We start from the raw sequence: 17,836 nt of genomic DNA, 5'->3' as shown, positions 1-17,836 counted from the left end.
ACGTGACATTGGTCTGACGTTTGTGCTCGTTTATGATTGGATCATTGGTTGTCGAAAAAATAGCTTCAAGCAAGTATCGATAAAATTATATGTCGATAAATAATGAAAGTCAAAAAAAAAAATTATATTATAATATTATTCATTTACATTATGAGCTTCATTAAAGATTACCTCAGTTTGCAATTTTTCTTTCCTGAATAAAGTTTAAAATTCTAAGTTCGTGATTTTGCTAGAAGTACTGTAGAATTCTAACAATCAATGAGTATTGCTTCCTGACTACTAAACATTCAAACTCTTTGCTTTATTCACAATAAAATTACAAATTAAGAGAGATTAAAAGTATATCCGATTCAGCGGGAACACTGCCGTATTCTGTTAAGAAAGTTGGCAATCGTATTCATTATAAGTATTTCATTATATTCATATAAGTATTTCATTTACGAAGTATTTTAAGAGATATAAATTATGTTATATTTTTATGATATTTATTAACAAAATTCTAATAAAAAATAAAAAGTTTCTAATAATCATTTATAATAAGTTAATAATGCCAAAAGCCTGCCCCAATTAAAATATTTCTAAAGCCTGATTGTGGTTGCCACTTTACCTGCCAAACATGGCAACTACTGCCAAAACTCTCCAAAAGGAAGGCTTATGTTCAGCAGTGCACAGTCAAGGGCTGATATGATGATGATGAATATCAAAAACATAATACTGTCATCAGCTTTTAAATAACAATCATATAATTCTGAATTCTATATTTATTACGATTATATTAGATTATCTCACTCAATGTTTATTTCTTTAATCGATATTTCATAAAAGTGGACATTTTGCACGTCACTTAATCTTTACTAGTAATGGACTTTGTACACGGTCATTGATTAATTTAATAATGCAAAGTATAATGTAGTGAGTACTTACTCTGTGACGCAAAGAATTTAGGACAAAATAGCCCACAAAACTCTGTCTCCATCTTACTATCAGTAATATCTAAATGATCTCTCAAAGACTCAAAGATCTATTATAGCATAAATTATAAAGGAAATTACGCGTATTATAAGCATCTAATGTTTATATATAAATAAAACGAGAAAAATACTTATATGTACCCAATTCTGATTATTGAATAAAAGAATCATTTTAAGTTCATGTTGAGACAAAAGTACATTTACTTTTCGACTACACATCTCACAGTCTCTAATATCTAGATACTTATTTTTTTATTATTATTTTAATATTTTTTTTATACGTAAGTAACAATCTCAAAATTTTGTTAAATTATTATAATATAGAAAATGAACGCATGTGCTGCCTCTGTTGAACGATTTAGGAATTAAAGTTACTATAATGAAATTAGTCTTATTTTGGTCAAAATTTATTTTCGACAAATGGCGCTAATTGTTAAAAAATATTTCATTATTAAATTCATCTAGCGATAAATAGCAATCGTGTTAAGTGATTGAATACAATTTTTCTACAATTAGTAATTGTTCGCAGTGTTCACGCAGTATTCTCTTATAGGAATTACTGACGTGTAAGTTTAGTTCCAATGTAAAAGATAACACAGTCAGTAGTGAATTTTATATATACTTATATCTAATAAAGGAATTATAAAGCAATTTTGTAAATATGTATTTGCAATTTAATTTGATCAAATCTTAATATGAAAAAAAAAACCGGTTGTGCAATTTCGGAGCTTAGAGTATACAAACAAAGTAATATATCAGTTTCTATATAATACCTAGCTTTTACCCGCAACAAAGATATGAGTTGATACTCAAGATGGTTTCCAGGGGATCTGTATATTGGAGGTTGACCTGACAGGTTATATTGTTAGCAATGGAGCTGTTATATCCCCATTACTGACAATCCTTTGCCTCCCGTCACTACTCCAAAAAGTCTCCCAAAAAGCAGTACTATTGTAGTACTGCTTTTGTAAATATGGCCGTTAAATATCATAAGATACATTCCTTTTCTTTCTAAATATGTATATAGCCTGGTATAACCTGATGGTAATCTGTTTTTTTGATGGGTGAAAATGGAATGGTAATCCCACTTGCGCTAACGGGATACGCTGGCGCGGCATCAGTGAAGGGTGATCAATGAGAATGAAAACAGGCCAGTTAGCCCATCATGATGAATTCATCAGGAATGAACCATGATAGTTTCCAGGGGGAACCGTGAGGAGGTCAACCTGGTTGGGTATATTGCTAGCAATGGGATTCTCAGTCTCCATAACTAACAATCCCTTTCCCCCGATGATAAACGGTTACTGTAGCCTTTCGACAACTAATTCTTGGTGTAGGGTTGTCGTCAAGAAGACCCTTCACAACTTGAGTGTTCGTGGGAGGAAACTCCTCTGAAACCGTTTACTAGTGTGTGAAGATTAAGTTTTTGTTGATAGCGTATAATAATATGTCAACTTTTATAATCAGTGCGATTTTAAAAGTTGATATATTAATGCAAACTCAGGTAGAGCATCAAAGAAACTTTGAAATGACGACGGCGATATTGAACTTTGTCAACCACCTACGATTATAGACCTATCGAAACGTAGTTGAGTTTTATCCCATTAAATCTATTATTAGGTTCACTTTATTTACAAATTGACATTGAACTAGTAACTCTTATAATAGTTTATTTTTCGGTTGCATAGCATAACAAGACGTTTACTATCCGAGTATAAAAGTTATAAATGCATCACATTTTAGTCATAAATGTTCTAGATCGCGCCAGCGTTTTCAAAAATATCTATAAAGAGCGTAACTCTATTCCTAGCCACTCGTAATAGTTTCATATTCGCGTGAGAGTCGTTAACCAACAATTATTTTGATTTTAATTGTGAAGAGGAATCGGACCGTTGCGATGTAAACAAAACTGAGCATCGGCGACGAGGTCACGCCACCACGGCACGAGCCGAGTGGTGGGAAGGGAGGAGCGCGCGCGCAGGGCGCATGCGCGCGGCGGCGGCGGCGGCGGCGGCGGCGGTGGTGGGCGGCGCGTGCGCAGGGCGGGCGGCCGCGGCGTCAGTCCGCGCGCGCTCTCGCCATGGCTCGGTGGCTGAAGGCCCTGGCGGCGCTGCTGCTGCTCGCCGCCGCCGCGACCGCGCGCAAGTCGCCCGCCGCCCCAAAACACGAACCCCAGATCGAGGAGGTCACCGCGAAACAGTTGGAGCGTGTGCTGGAGGATAAGGACTTCGTCGCGGTGTACTGGTGTAAGTGGCCACTCGGCTGCCGCCCGCCGACCGGCGCGCGTCTCCGGTTAAATTTGCGAGCTCTCGGCTGGCCGCCGGCCAGCGCGGGGGCGATGCCGTGTTGAAACGTCTGCGACGGCGCCCGTCCAAATGGGTTATCGGCGAGTTAATGATCTTCGGACGGGCAGAGGGAACGCCGCGCTTTCGGCTGTAGTGGCATGATATTTTAAAAGCGAGCGGCTCGGCCCGCGATTTATGAGTTATGCAACCGTGCGGCGGAGACAATAAAACTTGACCCGGCCGACCGGTGCGACCGTCGGCACGGCCTAAAATGGCCGAGTCTCGTTTTCCACCGTTCCAACGATGCTGGCTCCGCCAAGGTCGCGTGGCGCCTACGCATTGAGCTCGGCTAAAACTAGTGTGGTGTGCCGGCGCATGTACAGCTGAAATAGACACTTATTACGTGGTATTAGAATTCCGAATATTTTCTTTTGTCGTCAACCGAGATGTTTGACGTATCTCGTGTGCTGTTTGTTGACACGTCACGTTTTGTTCGGCTACTGGTTAAAGTGCAATTCGTAAGTGTAGCCCGAGAGCAATTGTCCTTTCGCGACGCATTGTCACACGTTCACGAGTTATGTTGACGCACCTTGCTATCTTTATCCGTTGCCGAGTCAGTTATGCATCTCTCACACATTCGAAGGATGCTGTCACTGGTCCAGACACAAAAAGTGCAATAAATCAATGTCGAAGCCGGCAGCACCACAAAAGTTTTGGCTAGGCGCTCAGATCGTTCGTTACTAGTTGCGTTTTCAAACAGGGATCATTGGACTCTTGAATGGAAACTTTTGCGGAATATTTTATATTTAGGTGACATATTACAATTTACAAACAATTTATCAACAGAAACATAAACAATGGTTTATAGGTAATACGACAGACATGTCATAATTATGTGGCCAAACTATACTATAAGGGATACATATTTTATATTAATAAATACCAGCTGATTTTAATAATAAGTTGGAAAATATATGATAAATTTCTACTTTTAAAATATATTTCTAAATTTTAAACGGACTTTCAAAACAATTTTCTAGATGGGATCATCATTGCAATTCTAATTGCCATTCCTATTATAATTTTATATTTACAGGAATTTAATTTCATTGTATTAACACCATTTTAGTTTAATCCTCTATAATTTAAGTATCGAGATACCTAATGAATATGTAAATTGTACATTTAAATTACTAAATTTTCTTATATTATTTACAGACTTAAATAAAAAAATATATATACATATATTAATATTTTCTTATACATAACATTTCTTTCTAATAATTCTTTATCAAACGTTTCGTTAGTGGATATTTTCAGATCCTATTTACTAAGATTTCGTTTTTAAATATATAAAATACTCAAGTCAATTACAATTTAAACAGAAAGTGGTAGTGGAGTGCAATGCGCTTCAGTGGAGTAACTAACATAAAACATCTGCGTTACAAAAATAGTACCAGTTGCCTAGTATTTGTTAGAGAAAAGACATAATTGCGAAAATGTTCCTCTACAACTGTTTGTGTTGGATAACATCCAGAATCGTGGCTGTTATCATTAATTCCTGGATTAATGAAAACTACGACAATTTAAATTTAAGAAAAGTGAAATTTAAGAGGCGGAAACCGGTCATTTTACATTAAAATAACACGTGTAATATTTAACGATCATATAAAAATATGTGGAGAGTTAGTCATTTAAAATAAGTGAAGATTTCCTAAAGTCTAAAATTGTCCATTAAGAATTCTTAATGGACAATTTTTGGACGTTCATCATCATCATCATCAAAATCAGTCGTTAATTATCCATTGCTGAACATAGGCCTCCTCCTTGAAGGAGTGTTTTGCCAGTAGTTGCTTTGCTGATGTTTTAAGAGGGACGCCGCTGCCCATCCCTCGATCATTAAGTTCCATTAGTCGCCTATTACGACACCCACGGAAAGGTCTTTACGTATTAGTAATAGTTTTATGAGAAAATATTACATTGTATCTAGAAAATGTATCTTTAATAGATATATTACATGTGAGAAAAACAGTGAAATAATAAATACCGATGAGCTTAATTCCATTCAAGTAATAAAATTAATACAATTAAAACAATATATAGGAATGATCATATATTTTGAAACGACTATTGCATGTTTTCAAAAGAAGGAGGTTCTGACTTTAGGTGTATTTTGTTTGAGTCTCAAAAGAGAAATTCAGAAAACTAACGAGGACCAAAATATAATAAAAATTAACAAATAAGTAACAATATGTATACAATATGTGGGCGGTGTAGAGCTTTTGGTAAAATTCTTCCAAATACTAGAGAGCATACACATGAAATTAAAGAAGTAAGCCTCAGAATGGACCTAGAAAACAAAACATATATACGGTCGATTTGAGAAACCTCTTCCTTTTTTTGAAATCGGTTAAAAAAACGAAGGCATTGTTTAACAAAACAAAAAATAAGAGTAACCAATAATTACAATGTAAAATAATATTATTTTCATACTTTGTATGTATAATATCAGAGAAATAAACTTATTTTGGGCAAATAATTTTAATTAAAATCATATTCGATTATAAGGATATACTATTAAACGTAAGAAATGAAAATTATTGGAAATATTATAGGCTTATGGAATGAATACTAAAGGACAAAAAGCATAATGAGTATCATAAAAGACAAATTGACAATACGTTCATATTCTCGGCTAAATTGACTAGCAAATATAAAACATTGATACTTACTAATGAATAAGAAACGAAATAAGAGCTTAAGTACTAGAAAATACTTAAGTAACAGAAAGAAAAAAATGACAAATAGAAATAAGTTGAAAAATAAACAAAAATAGATGAAGTCAGCTAAAATGACAATAAACTGGACCAATAAAGAGTTGCAAAGAAAAATGAAGTAGTCGTACTAAGCATGTATCTAAGAGAAATACCTAAGAGAAATAAGGAAAAATGATTAATATCAAAATTATTAATGAAAAAAAGGGGGAGAGGGATTGTTAGTAATGGAGACAAATCCCATTTATATACCTGACTAGGACCTCCTCGCGGTTTTTCTTGGAAACTATCATGGTTAATTCCTGATGAATTCATCACGATGGGCTAACTGGCCTGTTTTCATTTTAAATATTATATGAAAAAAATCAAAAAAAAAAAAAAAAACTATGAAAAAAATATCAAAATCGGTTTAGAATTGACAAACACACAAAAAGTTCTATGTATGTCGTGAAAAATTGAGTATGAAGCAGTGATATAATCATCGTGGATTTTATGACTTATATGAAAAAGTTTCATGGAATAATAAAATTACTTACAAACTTTTTTGGTCTCCATCAACTTCAAAAAGAAGGATATTTTCTATTCGGTTATATTTTTTTTTAAATTTGTTACCTCATAACTCCATCAGTTCTAAACCGATTTGGAATTTTTTTTTGTCTGATAGGATATACTTACAAATTGGTCCCATAGACATTTTATTAAAATCAGTTTAGTAGTTACGTTTTTATAACTAAATAACTAGTATTATCAAAATTTAAGTAAGTTTTTTGTAGGACACAATCATAAATTAATTTCAATATCTTTTATTGATATTAGGCATATAATACAGGTAATTCATTAGAATTTTTTATTATATCGATACCTACTAGCTAATACTGAAAGATTATCGAAATTTGATAATCATTATATTTGTATGATTGATTTTTCTTTTTATTAATTTCAGTAGTAATAATTACGGAATTGTTGTCATAATATCTACCTTTACAGATTGGTCCCATAGACATTTTATTAAAATCAGTTTAGTAGTTACGTTTTTATAACTAAATAACTAGTATTATCAAAATTTAAGTAAGTTTTTTGTAGGACACAATCATAAATTAATTTCAATATCTTTTATTGATATTAGGCATATAATACAGGTAATTCATTAGAATTTTTTATTATATCGATACCTACTAGCTAATACTGAAAGATTATCGAAATTTGATAATCATTATATTTGTATGATTGATTTTTCTTTTTATTAATTTCAGTAGTAATAATTACGGAATTGTTGTCATAATATCTACCTGATTAGACTGTTGCACACTATCATATCTCGCGATTATTTCTGATAGATATCAGTCGTTGAAGCTATCACTATAGTTTGGCAGTTTTTGTATAAATTTTTTTAAAGCTTATATAATAAAAGATTATGTAGATAAATACAATAAAGACAAGAGAATACTGAAATATGTACTGAAATATGAATAAATATATATCAATACTTAAGTAACTAATAATAATAATAATACAGAAAATACGTATCTATCGTGAAATAATTTCAATCATTAAATAATATTGTAATAAACTCATTAATTATTTATAAAGTAAAAAAAGGTTATCCTCTCCTTTCTCCCATTTGCTGTGCCCAACAGGATTCATAATAAGAGTTGTTTTAATATCTACCAACCGCATTACGGAATGCAATAAGAAGTAAATTAAAATAAAACATAATCAACTTCAACAAAATAAAACAATTCAACTTATTTTTACAAATATCATAAATGTGAAAGTTAGTTTCATTTGTTATTTTTTCGCGCCTTAGTGTTTGAACTATTGGTTATGAAATTTCGTGTACATGTAGTATTTGGATAGAGTCGACCGGAATGAACACGATTGTTTCCAGCGGGAACCGCAAGGAGGTCGACCTGTCAGGGTAGGACATAGTTTACTTTTTATCTTGATCAATCAAAGTACTTGTATAATTTAGTAGGTATTTAAGCAATAATTTAGAAGCTTTTTTTTTGTGATGCGTTTAATATATAAAAATTTGATTTATTTATAGATAATTAAACATTTCTAGATAATACAAACAGACAATTTATTAATACAAATTTTACTGTCTTGTTCTGGGACTTTTTAAAAGTGTAGAAAAAAAGGCGAGTTTCTCAATACATGTTAGCGGTATCTACTAAAATTGTCTAGTTATATAACGTAATAAAATTGTGTCTCCAGAAAACCAGATCGTTTACAAAAAAAAAAAACTGTCAATCATTGTTCATTCAAAAATTCAGTTTTCAAAATCAGTTACTTTGATTTAAAAACAAAACTTCTGAACCAATGTAGATAAAATTTCTATGAGACCAAACTGTAAATATATCTATCTTTTTAGTTAAAAAAGGATTTCAAATCGGTTTTGGATTGACGGGATTATGAGGTAACAAACATAAAAAATGGCAGTCTATGGGGAAGGCCTATGTCCAGCAGTGAACAGATAATAGCTGAAATGATGATGATTAGGTATAATGAAACATAAAATATATATATTCAGATATATTTATTTATGTATGTGTATATGATAATGCTGTTTTATATTATTTTTTACAGATTTATTTTTTTTATATAGATCATTAAACACTATTTATTCTTTAATGGGCTTTTACCCAAAATTAAGAGATATTAGCAATTGTCACTTTGTAACTATTATACTTTCGAAAATTGTTAAACAAAAAAATCCTAGTTTCTGATAACGTTAATATACTGTACTAATTTTGTGTAGTTATAGAACATAATTAAGTTTTGTCCTACATAAAAATAAGTATTTAATTATAACAAAACTAGTTATTTTGATTTAAAATCTAAACAATAAAATCTGTCGATAAAATTTCTATAACGGGACCATTAGACTGAATAAGATTGATATTTTGTTGTCTCATGTAAGCGTTGAAACGAATCCATTTATGTTCACTTGTACCTTGTCTATGGGACTAAATAAAATGCTTAGATTGTTTTTAAAGAAGACATATATAACTGATAATAACGACAGACTTACATTCTTTTACATTACGCACAAATAAATTTCGGTATCAAGAAAGATTATTCGACGACATGGCACTCACCTAAATAGAATAGAAAAAAAAATCTAATGAGTTTATTAAAATTGTGGCGTTCTTTACGTCAGCGGTTACTATCTACGTGACGTAAAAGCATTTTATTACAAACACAACCCGGTTATACTTGGCATTTTTGTGGAATTCTTTTTATATTTTACCAGAGGGAGACTTTGTACAAAAGTCTATTGCTTGGGTACCTCTGTCCCATTCGTGTTTCTACCGTGAAGTAATTGTGTTTGCATGGCTGTGTTTCGGTTTGAAGGGTGGGATATGGCGTGAATTTACAGGGTACAGAGGAATAACATCTGATTCCTCAGGAATGGCAACGCATGGGGAGTATCATGGGCGAAACAGTATATTCTGTTATGTCCATGATACTGCTTATGTCTGTAGGCGATGGTTACCACTTTCCATCAAGTGGGCCGTCAACATGTTTGCCAGTGTAAGTTGTATAAAAAAAATGCTAAACTCTCAATTGAAAATAATTTTGACTAAAAAATAGCTAACAGTATATGTTAAGACACATAGGCATTGTAGCATAGTTGTAACTGTGATAAAGACAATAAATATTATCTACTTAAGTATCGACCATAATTGCAACTTAATCTACTTGAAATAGATGACTGATCATTATTATTACTTCAATTTGTCTACCATACATTGTTGCACGCTGATTTACGATCATCGCTAAACAAATCTAAATATTTTAATTAAATTTTAGAAATTTTAAATTAACCTTTTTAGTTTGATGATAGGAAATTGAGTATAAGAGTATGTAGGATCTGATAAAGGAGTTTAAAATTATAATAGACACAACAGCAAATTGAAGTGTTTGTTACACAGAACTTGGTAAAACAACCACGTCGAATGCAGCTGGAAATTGCCCAAAAGTTGTAAATTTGTCACGAGACGACAAGTACGCAACGTTTAGTTACGTGAATATAAAGAATTTATGTGTTACTCAACACAATTAGCCTCGAAATTCTCAAGGTATGAATGGAACTAGTGCACTAGGTGCATACTGACAAAATTTGTATACTAAATCGGGGTAGATAGATTCACCACCAGATACTGTCCTTAATATATGTGCATCATAATTTTTCTTTCCCTTGCTGCTTCTCGATTGTTGGCTTTTCATAGAATTTGAAATCCATCTTTGTGAAAAAACACTAGTACTGATTACACAGGCCCAATTATTCTTACTTTACCGCAGAAATCTGCGGTGAAGCAGAAAGGGTAGCGTTTGGGTTTAAAACACAATGGACGAAAACCGGATTCTTTCTTATACAATATTAAATTGAAACTATTAGCAACATAATTTTTTTTTTTTTAAAAACTAGTTTATTTTTTATTCGATGTCTTTATATACCAGAGGTATTATGCGCGCGTTGCCAATCCTGAAGAAACCTCTTTACCTTATTTTTGAAGAACCCATGCTGTAGTCTTTTGGGAAAACCTCGACAGGGAGCTCATTCCATAAATTAAGTGTTCGTGGGAGAAAACATCTTTGAAACCGCGTTGTACGTGATCATTTAGACTGTAGGTTATGAGGGTGAACTCCCTGCCGATGGCGAAGCGGACGATGGTAGAAAGTGGCCGTGGATATCATATTGAACAATTACTCTGAGCACAATCCGTTGTACAAGCGGTAGAACACGTAGAGAGAGAGGAAATCTTTCCGAAGTCTTAAGGGTTCGATACCGCTTGTAAGATATGTCGTTACTTATGATACATAACCTAAAACAAGTCATATTTTGGCGCCATATAAAAATTATCTATATACGTTGAGTACGTACTCACACTTTTGTTTACCGTCATTATTTATGAGTCGACTTCTTCTAGGTCAGTCACCACATTTTTAAATATCCCTGATCTGAATTGGGTAGAAAGGATTAAAGCATAAGTAGGTAGGTGGCGCGTTAAAAAAGATAGATTTGTAAAAAATAATATTTGTGACAGCATAGTCATATACATATACATACATAAATAAACACATACAACCAAATATATACATATATATACATACACATACACATATAAATATATATACATACATATACATATATACGTTATACAAATATACTTTAATAATTATATATAACACACATAAAACGTACATAGAGTTTTATACACTAAGAGTTAAAGAGCAAGACAGAATAAACTGTTGTTTACAAATTAAGATTGTTTATGTAGTTAGTCATTGAGTGGGCAGATGATTTGATAGTTTAATATCAAAGAAATTATATTAAAATAAATAGAGAAGCGTAAATTGAAATTATTGCTGTGTGATAAATTGATTTTGTTTGTGTATTACCTCCTGAAGCGTTAGATCGTTATGGAATATTAGAAGAATACAGGGAACAGAGAACAGGAACAGGGAATACAGAATCCTTTTTATAACAGTTACGCAACTGAAGTTGTGAGCATACCTTATTATTAGATATTAATATTTATAAATATTAAAATCAGATGTAACAGTACCGAGTGGCCCCGGCATAGAATAGGATACTCTTTCCTTTCCCGTAGGTGTCGTAAGAGGCGACTAAGGGACCTAAATGGTTGTGGGATAGGCAGTAACGTCCTTATTAAAACATCACCAAATTCCAATTGTGGTTGCCAAGTCGCCTGCCAACCGTGGCAACTACTGGCAAAGCCTTCTAATATGGGAAGTTCAGCAATGGACAATTAACGGCTGATATGGTATGGTATACTAAAATAAGACCTGATGCTACATAGGTTACTTTTACTACAAAAAAGTTTAATTTTACCCGACTGTCAAAGAAGTTAGAGTAATGTTTTTTTGTATTAACCCGGCAAAAACTTTTTCTCATTGTACAAGCTATTGCAATCTTATGGCGATATTTAATAATTTATTGGCTATATTATATTGACGTTGAAGTTACAAATGTTTCTATTAATTTTACATATACACCCTTTGTTTTTACGGTATCTACAAACCTAATGTCAAGCGGCCAGTTCCATTTGCTCCATTACCAATTTGTAACTAAGTAGGTTTTACAATAGAAATGTTCTTAATATGTATTAAAAAATAAATAAAAAAAAATTAATTAATAATTTTTATGTAATTCAAAAATTTCGAAATGGTTAGGATTTTAAAGCCCCCTTTCTACGCCAGACTATGTTTAGTTTATGAGATATTTTATAATTGCATAGGAATAATGTAAGTTCGCTTTCATATCTATAAATTCTATGGAATAGCCTTATGTCCAGCAGTGGACGGATAATGACTGAAATGATGATGATCTATAAATTATATAGATTAATAAATCCATATCTTACGAGCTTATTAACAGTCATATTAATTAAATATGTGATAAAAATATTATTTGACCTTGCCTTTATCCCATTGTTTGGGCGCGGCTTATTATGATAACGAGCCCATAAAATGTTTATTTTTTTAATTAAATGTTATCACGATAATAGAGTAATATAGTTCGTAGTCATAGATTAAATAGTAATAGTTGTAATTCCTTTCGGTATCACTTTTGACGTCAAATAGACGTCAAAGATAGGTGAAATAGGAAAAAAATATAACGATGATATTAGCTACTGTTCATATACCTATATGTATATGTATTATCGCTATAAGAAAAAGGACTCTGCTCATAAGTATATAGACAGAGTCCTCTCCCTTTGGAATAAATACGACAAACAAACGTCTAATATTTATATGACGAAGATTTGTTTGTTTCAAAGATTAGGGATAAGGTTTGGGGTTCTAAAACTTTCTTGACATTGATTTGAACCTAATCACATACTTCACATAGATGCTATAGCATTTCGTTTACGTCAAAACTTAGCAGTATTTTTGTAGTGAAATATTATATTTATCCCATTTATTTTTACCGGTTACACAACGGGTGGGACAGGTGGAAAAAAATTCCACTTTTACCCCCTAAGGGGAAAGCTGGTAGTGACTAGTGGACCTGGCTCTTTTTTTAACATTCAATTAATATCTTCCTGGGAAGTAAGACACACCCCTTTTGCAATGATGAAATAAATCTGTTGGGTATAATAGATTTTTTAAAAACGTCTTTTTGTTATATAAGAAGTAAATTTCTAACACTCGTATACTGTTTTGCGTGTATTATACACGCCAAAAAAATGCCTATCCTCGCAAATTACGAACCGATTTTGATAATTATTTTTGAAAACTGACTGGGTTTACTCTCGTGTTTATCTCACAGTGCTGCAGGGAATATATTTAAGGTCGTTGATCTATCGTCGATTTATCTTATGGTGCCAAAAATAGCAAGTTTTTACTAGCGATCCGCTTCGGATTCACAAGGGTAGATAGAATTTTCTAAAATAATATCGATAAGTGAAAACAATTTTTGAGTTTATGCATTAAAAACAAGTACCTAATCTAACAAATAATCAAATCTTTTCTCGTTGTAATATTAAGTACAGATAATTAATATGAAACGAATCCGGGAATAAAAAAATTATTAAAATTGGTTCAGAAAATCGCGTAACATTGTCACCAAAAATAAACCTCAGTCCTCAGCAATGGTGACACATGAAGGGTACAATGGGCGTCACGGTGTATTCTGTGATGCCAAACAATTGGAATCACAGAATACATTGTGGCCCTCTTAACATTTGCAATTGTTTATTTTAATAATATCTATAATAACTCTTAATATCTATACGCGACACCGTTATCACTTTCCATCAGATAGATTTTCAGCTTGTTTGCTTTATTCTATTTGATTTATTTATTACTATATTATTTATTTATTATTTTATTTATTTATTTATTCTTTATTGTCCACATTACAAACAAATATAAATTGCATAAAAAAATTGACCTAAAAAGTCGCTGAAATTTATTTAACCAAGCTTAAGTATACAGTTTGTAGGGTCATTAATTCTAATTAAAGATAGACGAATAATTAATTGTTCTAGTAACAAAATATCGCCATGTAGTCCCGGCATAGAATGGGCCTTAATGATCTAGGGATGGACAGCAACGTCCCGCTTAAAACATCACCAAAGCCTAACTGCGTTTGCCAATCCGCCTACCAAGCCTGGCAACTACAGACAAGACTACAGGAAGGTCTATGTTTAGCAGTGGACAGTTAATGGCTGATACGATGATAATGATACTAAGTAATAAAAGATAGTAGCTAGGAATACCATATCAGATTAAACAATAGTCTTTAGTACTGATTATGATATTGTTTTTGTAGATATTGTGTGACTTAGACTGTGAAATACTAACGGAGATCGTAAAATTGTTTATTTCGGTTTATTGGTTTCAGTCGATATACGTAGCCTTTACGATGGTTGGCAAGTTTATAATCTTGGCGGTGTAATATTTGTATTTGATTTAGTGTTTCACTTTAATTTATTATGATATTTGAGTATATTAAATCATCAGTGAAACATTTTTATTAACTAACAGCATCCCGCAACAATTTCCGCGTGAATTAGGATAAAAAATATTCGTACGTATTAATTTAAGGTAACGGTCTATTTATGTACAAAATTTCATTAAAATCTGTTCAGTTATATAAGTAGAATTGAGTAGGTAACAAATAATAAAACATCTTTATAAAATTTCGTGTTATTATTTATGGATCATCATCAGACGAGGGTATCATGTGCTCTATTATGTCCATGGTACTGCTTATGTCTATAGGCGACAGTTGCCACTTTTCATCAGGTAGGCCGTCAGCTTGTCTGCCATTCTAAGTTGTATAAAAAAAAGACATTATTCGTTAACTTCTGAATATAGGACTCCCCCTTAGACGGGTTTTCCCAGTAGTTGTCTTGTCGCGGGCATCCTACTATACATAATTATAGAAATACGCCTATTAATATCGATGAATGAGTAAATTCTACAATGAAGACATATTAAAACGTTCCAGGGCAGAATTCTGGCAATTCTTCAAATCAGTCGTATGGTAACAGCAAATTTTAGCTATGCATGTATGTACTTAGTTATTTATAAATATTTAAATGAATAGAAAAGATTTGTTATTTTTTTTTTGAACGAAGCTTACAGCTTTAATGACTTAATAATTAAATATATATAACAACAGTGACCCAATTAAATGCTACCATATATAGCTAATGAAAATTGATATTAGGTACAGTGTTATCTATACTAATTAATAAGTAAGAAAACCCAAGTTAAACATCATTAAAATCATTGAGTGAATAATTATAAAAGACATTATAAAATATATTTTTTATTGTAATTAAAATAGAGTAATATAATTAGAGACTATATGAGCCAAATATGTGAAACAAAATATCTGAAAATAGCCGTGTAGTCCCGGTATAGAATGGGCCATCCCTTTCATTCCCATGGATGTCGTAAGAGACTAAGGGAACTTTATAGTCGAGAGATGGAGAGCAGCGTCTTTTTTAAAACATCATCATAGCCTAATTGCAGTTGGCAATCCGCCTGCCAAGCATAGCAACTACTGAGGAAATCCCCCAATCTTCTACCGGGGGGTTTCCTCAGTAGAGGCTATGTTCATCAGTTAACTGTTGATATTATGATGAAGATGTGGGAAAAAATGGTCTTATCTTTAAACGAAATGTTTTCTAATGAACCACTGAGTCAAGAAGATTCTTGATTTATTGTTAATAAATCAAGAACTCTCTTGACTCAGTGTATAGATAAGATTAACTGTAATTCAGTTGCGATTTGCAAAAACTTCGTGTGTCAACAAAAAACACTGGGTCAACGACCACTGTATAATTTGATCCTATTGCTTTTATTTTATTAAGCGATACATCACTTAGTTTTACAACACCTAGTCGATTGAAAGTGTTGATAAACTCAATAAGTGCTCTGACAAAGATAATACCTATTCACTATTCATTCGAAGAGTCCGAAGTTATGTTTCTTTAAGAAGATGCAAAGGGCAAGAGCATTTTACTTCTTACCTTAGAAATGCCGACGCAAACTGCTTCGTAAGAACAAATCATCGCACTTTTCATACACATTACTTAAAATGTAATAAAAACATAGGTTAAATGCAATAAAATATTTATATTACTATTTAATATACTAATTTAGTTGTTTCTCCATGGTTTAGTACTCACCAAATATTCAAACAATCTGTAGACGTTTTTCATTTTTAAAATTAGATAGTTAATTCTATAAACGACGGTTATGACTTTCTATAAGGCAGCTTCTTTGCCATTTTCATTTCTATGCCATTAAGTGTCATAAAATAATGTCTGAAGTAGGATTTTTGTAAATTTTAGATATCGCAAATGATACGTCACCTAGAAGTAGTAAACTACTTCATTAGTTCTTCTGTTTTTTAAATATACGCGTAAAAAGTGGCAAGCAAAAAGCTAGTACCCAAATAAAATTACTCTTAGACTTTTACGCAGCATGTTTATTAATTATATTTTATAAGAGATGATCATTAACACGATCATTAAGGTAAATTATGACAATTTACTTGAATTACTTTTTTTTATACAACTTAGAATGGCAAACAAGCTGACGGCCCACCTGATGGAAAGTGGTAACCGTCGCCTATAGACATGAGCAGTACCATGGACATAACAGAGTATACTGTTTCGCCCATGATACCCCCCATGCGTTGCTATTCCTGAGGACTCAGGTGTTATTCCTCTGTACCCAGTAAATTCACGCCATATCCCACCCTTCAAAGCGAAACACAGCCATGCAAACACAACTGCTTTATGGTTGAAACACGAATGGGACAGAGGTACCCAAGCAATCGACTTTTGTACAAAATCTCCCTCTGGTATGGGTCTGGTCTGGTATTACCTGTTATGATTATTATTCTGGCGTCTTATAATCGGATATGGGGTTCTTCAAAATATATTAAGATTTCTTTTGGGTCGGCAACGCGCAAGTGACACCTTTAGTGTTGCAAGCGTCTATAGGCTACAGTGACCATTTACCGTTATAGGGCTATACGCTTGTTTGCCACCATCGTGGTATAAATAGAAAAAAAAAATAACAATACAATTACTCTGTCGTGTACAGATGCAAGAAGCTGTGTGACATGCGACAAGGTGTTGGAGGAGTTAGAGAAGATAGACGACGACACGGACACCTTCGGAGTGGACTTCGTAAAAATCAACGACAAGCGGCTCGCGAAGCAGTATGGCATCACGAAATTCCCCGCCCTCACGTACTTCCGTGAGAAGGAACCGATTATTTACGAAGGTCGGTAAATTTTCTGTTGTAAGCATCTACAAATATTTTAAATGCAAGAATTAATTCAATACGATGCTATCACTTTCTCTCTGGTGGATTACTACAAAACGTATATTCAAATAACAAGTACTCATTATCTTTACTTCCTTACTAATATTATAAATGTGAAAGTTATTTTTTTATATTATTATGGTTCTGTAATGGGTGATAATGGAATGGTAATCCCGCCTGCACTATCGGTATATGCTGGCGGGGCACCAGTGACGGATGAATGCAGGTCATTTAGCCCATCACGATGAATTCAACAAGAATTCCACAGGGGGACCGCGTGGAAGTCGACCTAATAGGGTATATTTTTTAATGGGTGGTAATGGAATGGTAACCCCGTCTGCGCTATCGGTATGCGCTGGCAGGGCACCAGTGAGGGATAGTTGATAATGAAAAGGCAGGTCAGTTAATCAATCGTGACGAATACATTTAGAATTTAGCATGCTTATTGCTAGCAATAGGAGTACTAGGCAGTAATCCG

At 32.9% G+C, this 17,836-nt stretch overlaps 1 protein-coding gene across 6 annotated transcripts in view; it reads left to right on the top strand.

Annotated features, from left to right (window-relative positions):
* Positions 1-3,010: 3,010 nt before the first annotated feature.
* LOC113515506 (FK506-binding protein 5) overlaps positions 3,011-17,836 on the top strand; it is a 34,623-nt gene continuing 19,797 nt past the window's right edge. For 4 of the 6 annotated variants that reach the window (XM_026899741.3, XM_026899740.3, XM_026899743.3 and 1 more), the window contains exons 1-2: positions 3,012-3,217; positions 17,134-17,316. In XM_026899741.3, the coding sequence (XP_026755542.2) occupies positions 3,052-3,217; positions 17,134-17,316 (349 nt within the window). In that variant the 5' untranslated portion in view covers positions 3,012-3,051. Of the gene's footprint in view, positions 3,218-17,133; positions 17,317-17,836 lie in introns of all 6 variants that reach the window. The other 2 variants (XM_026899739.3, XM_052897540.1) reach the window with 1 other exon arrangement.

This window comes from Galleria mellonella, unplaced genomic scaffold (genome assembly GCF_026898425.1).
Source record: "Galleria mellonella isolate WM207_F2 unplaced genomic scaffold, CSIRO_AGI_GalMel_v1 utg37, whole genome shotgun sequence".
NCBI classification, from domain to species: Eukaryota; Metazoa; Arthropoda; class Insecta; order Lepidoptera; family Pyralidae; genus Galleria; species Galleria mellonella.
The sequence above is the reverse complement of the archived record's forward strand: the minus strand, read 5'-3'. Positions and strand labels throughout refer to the sequence as shown.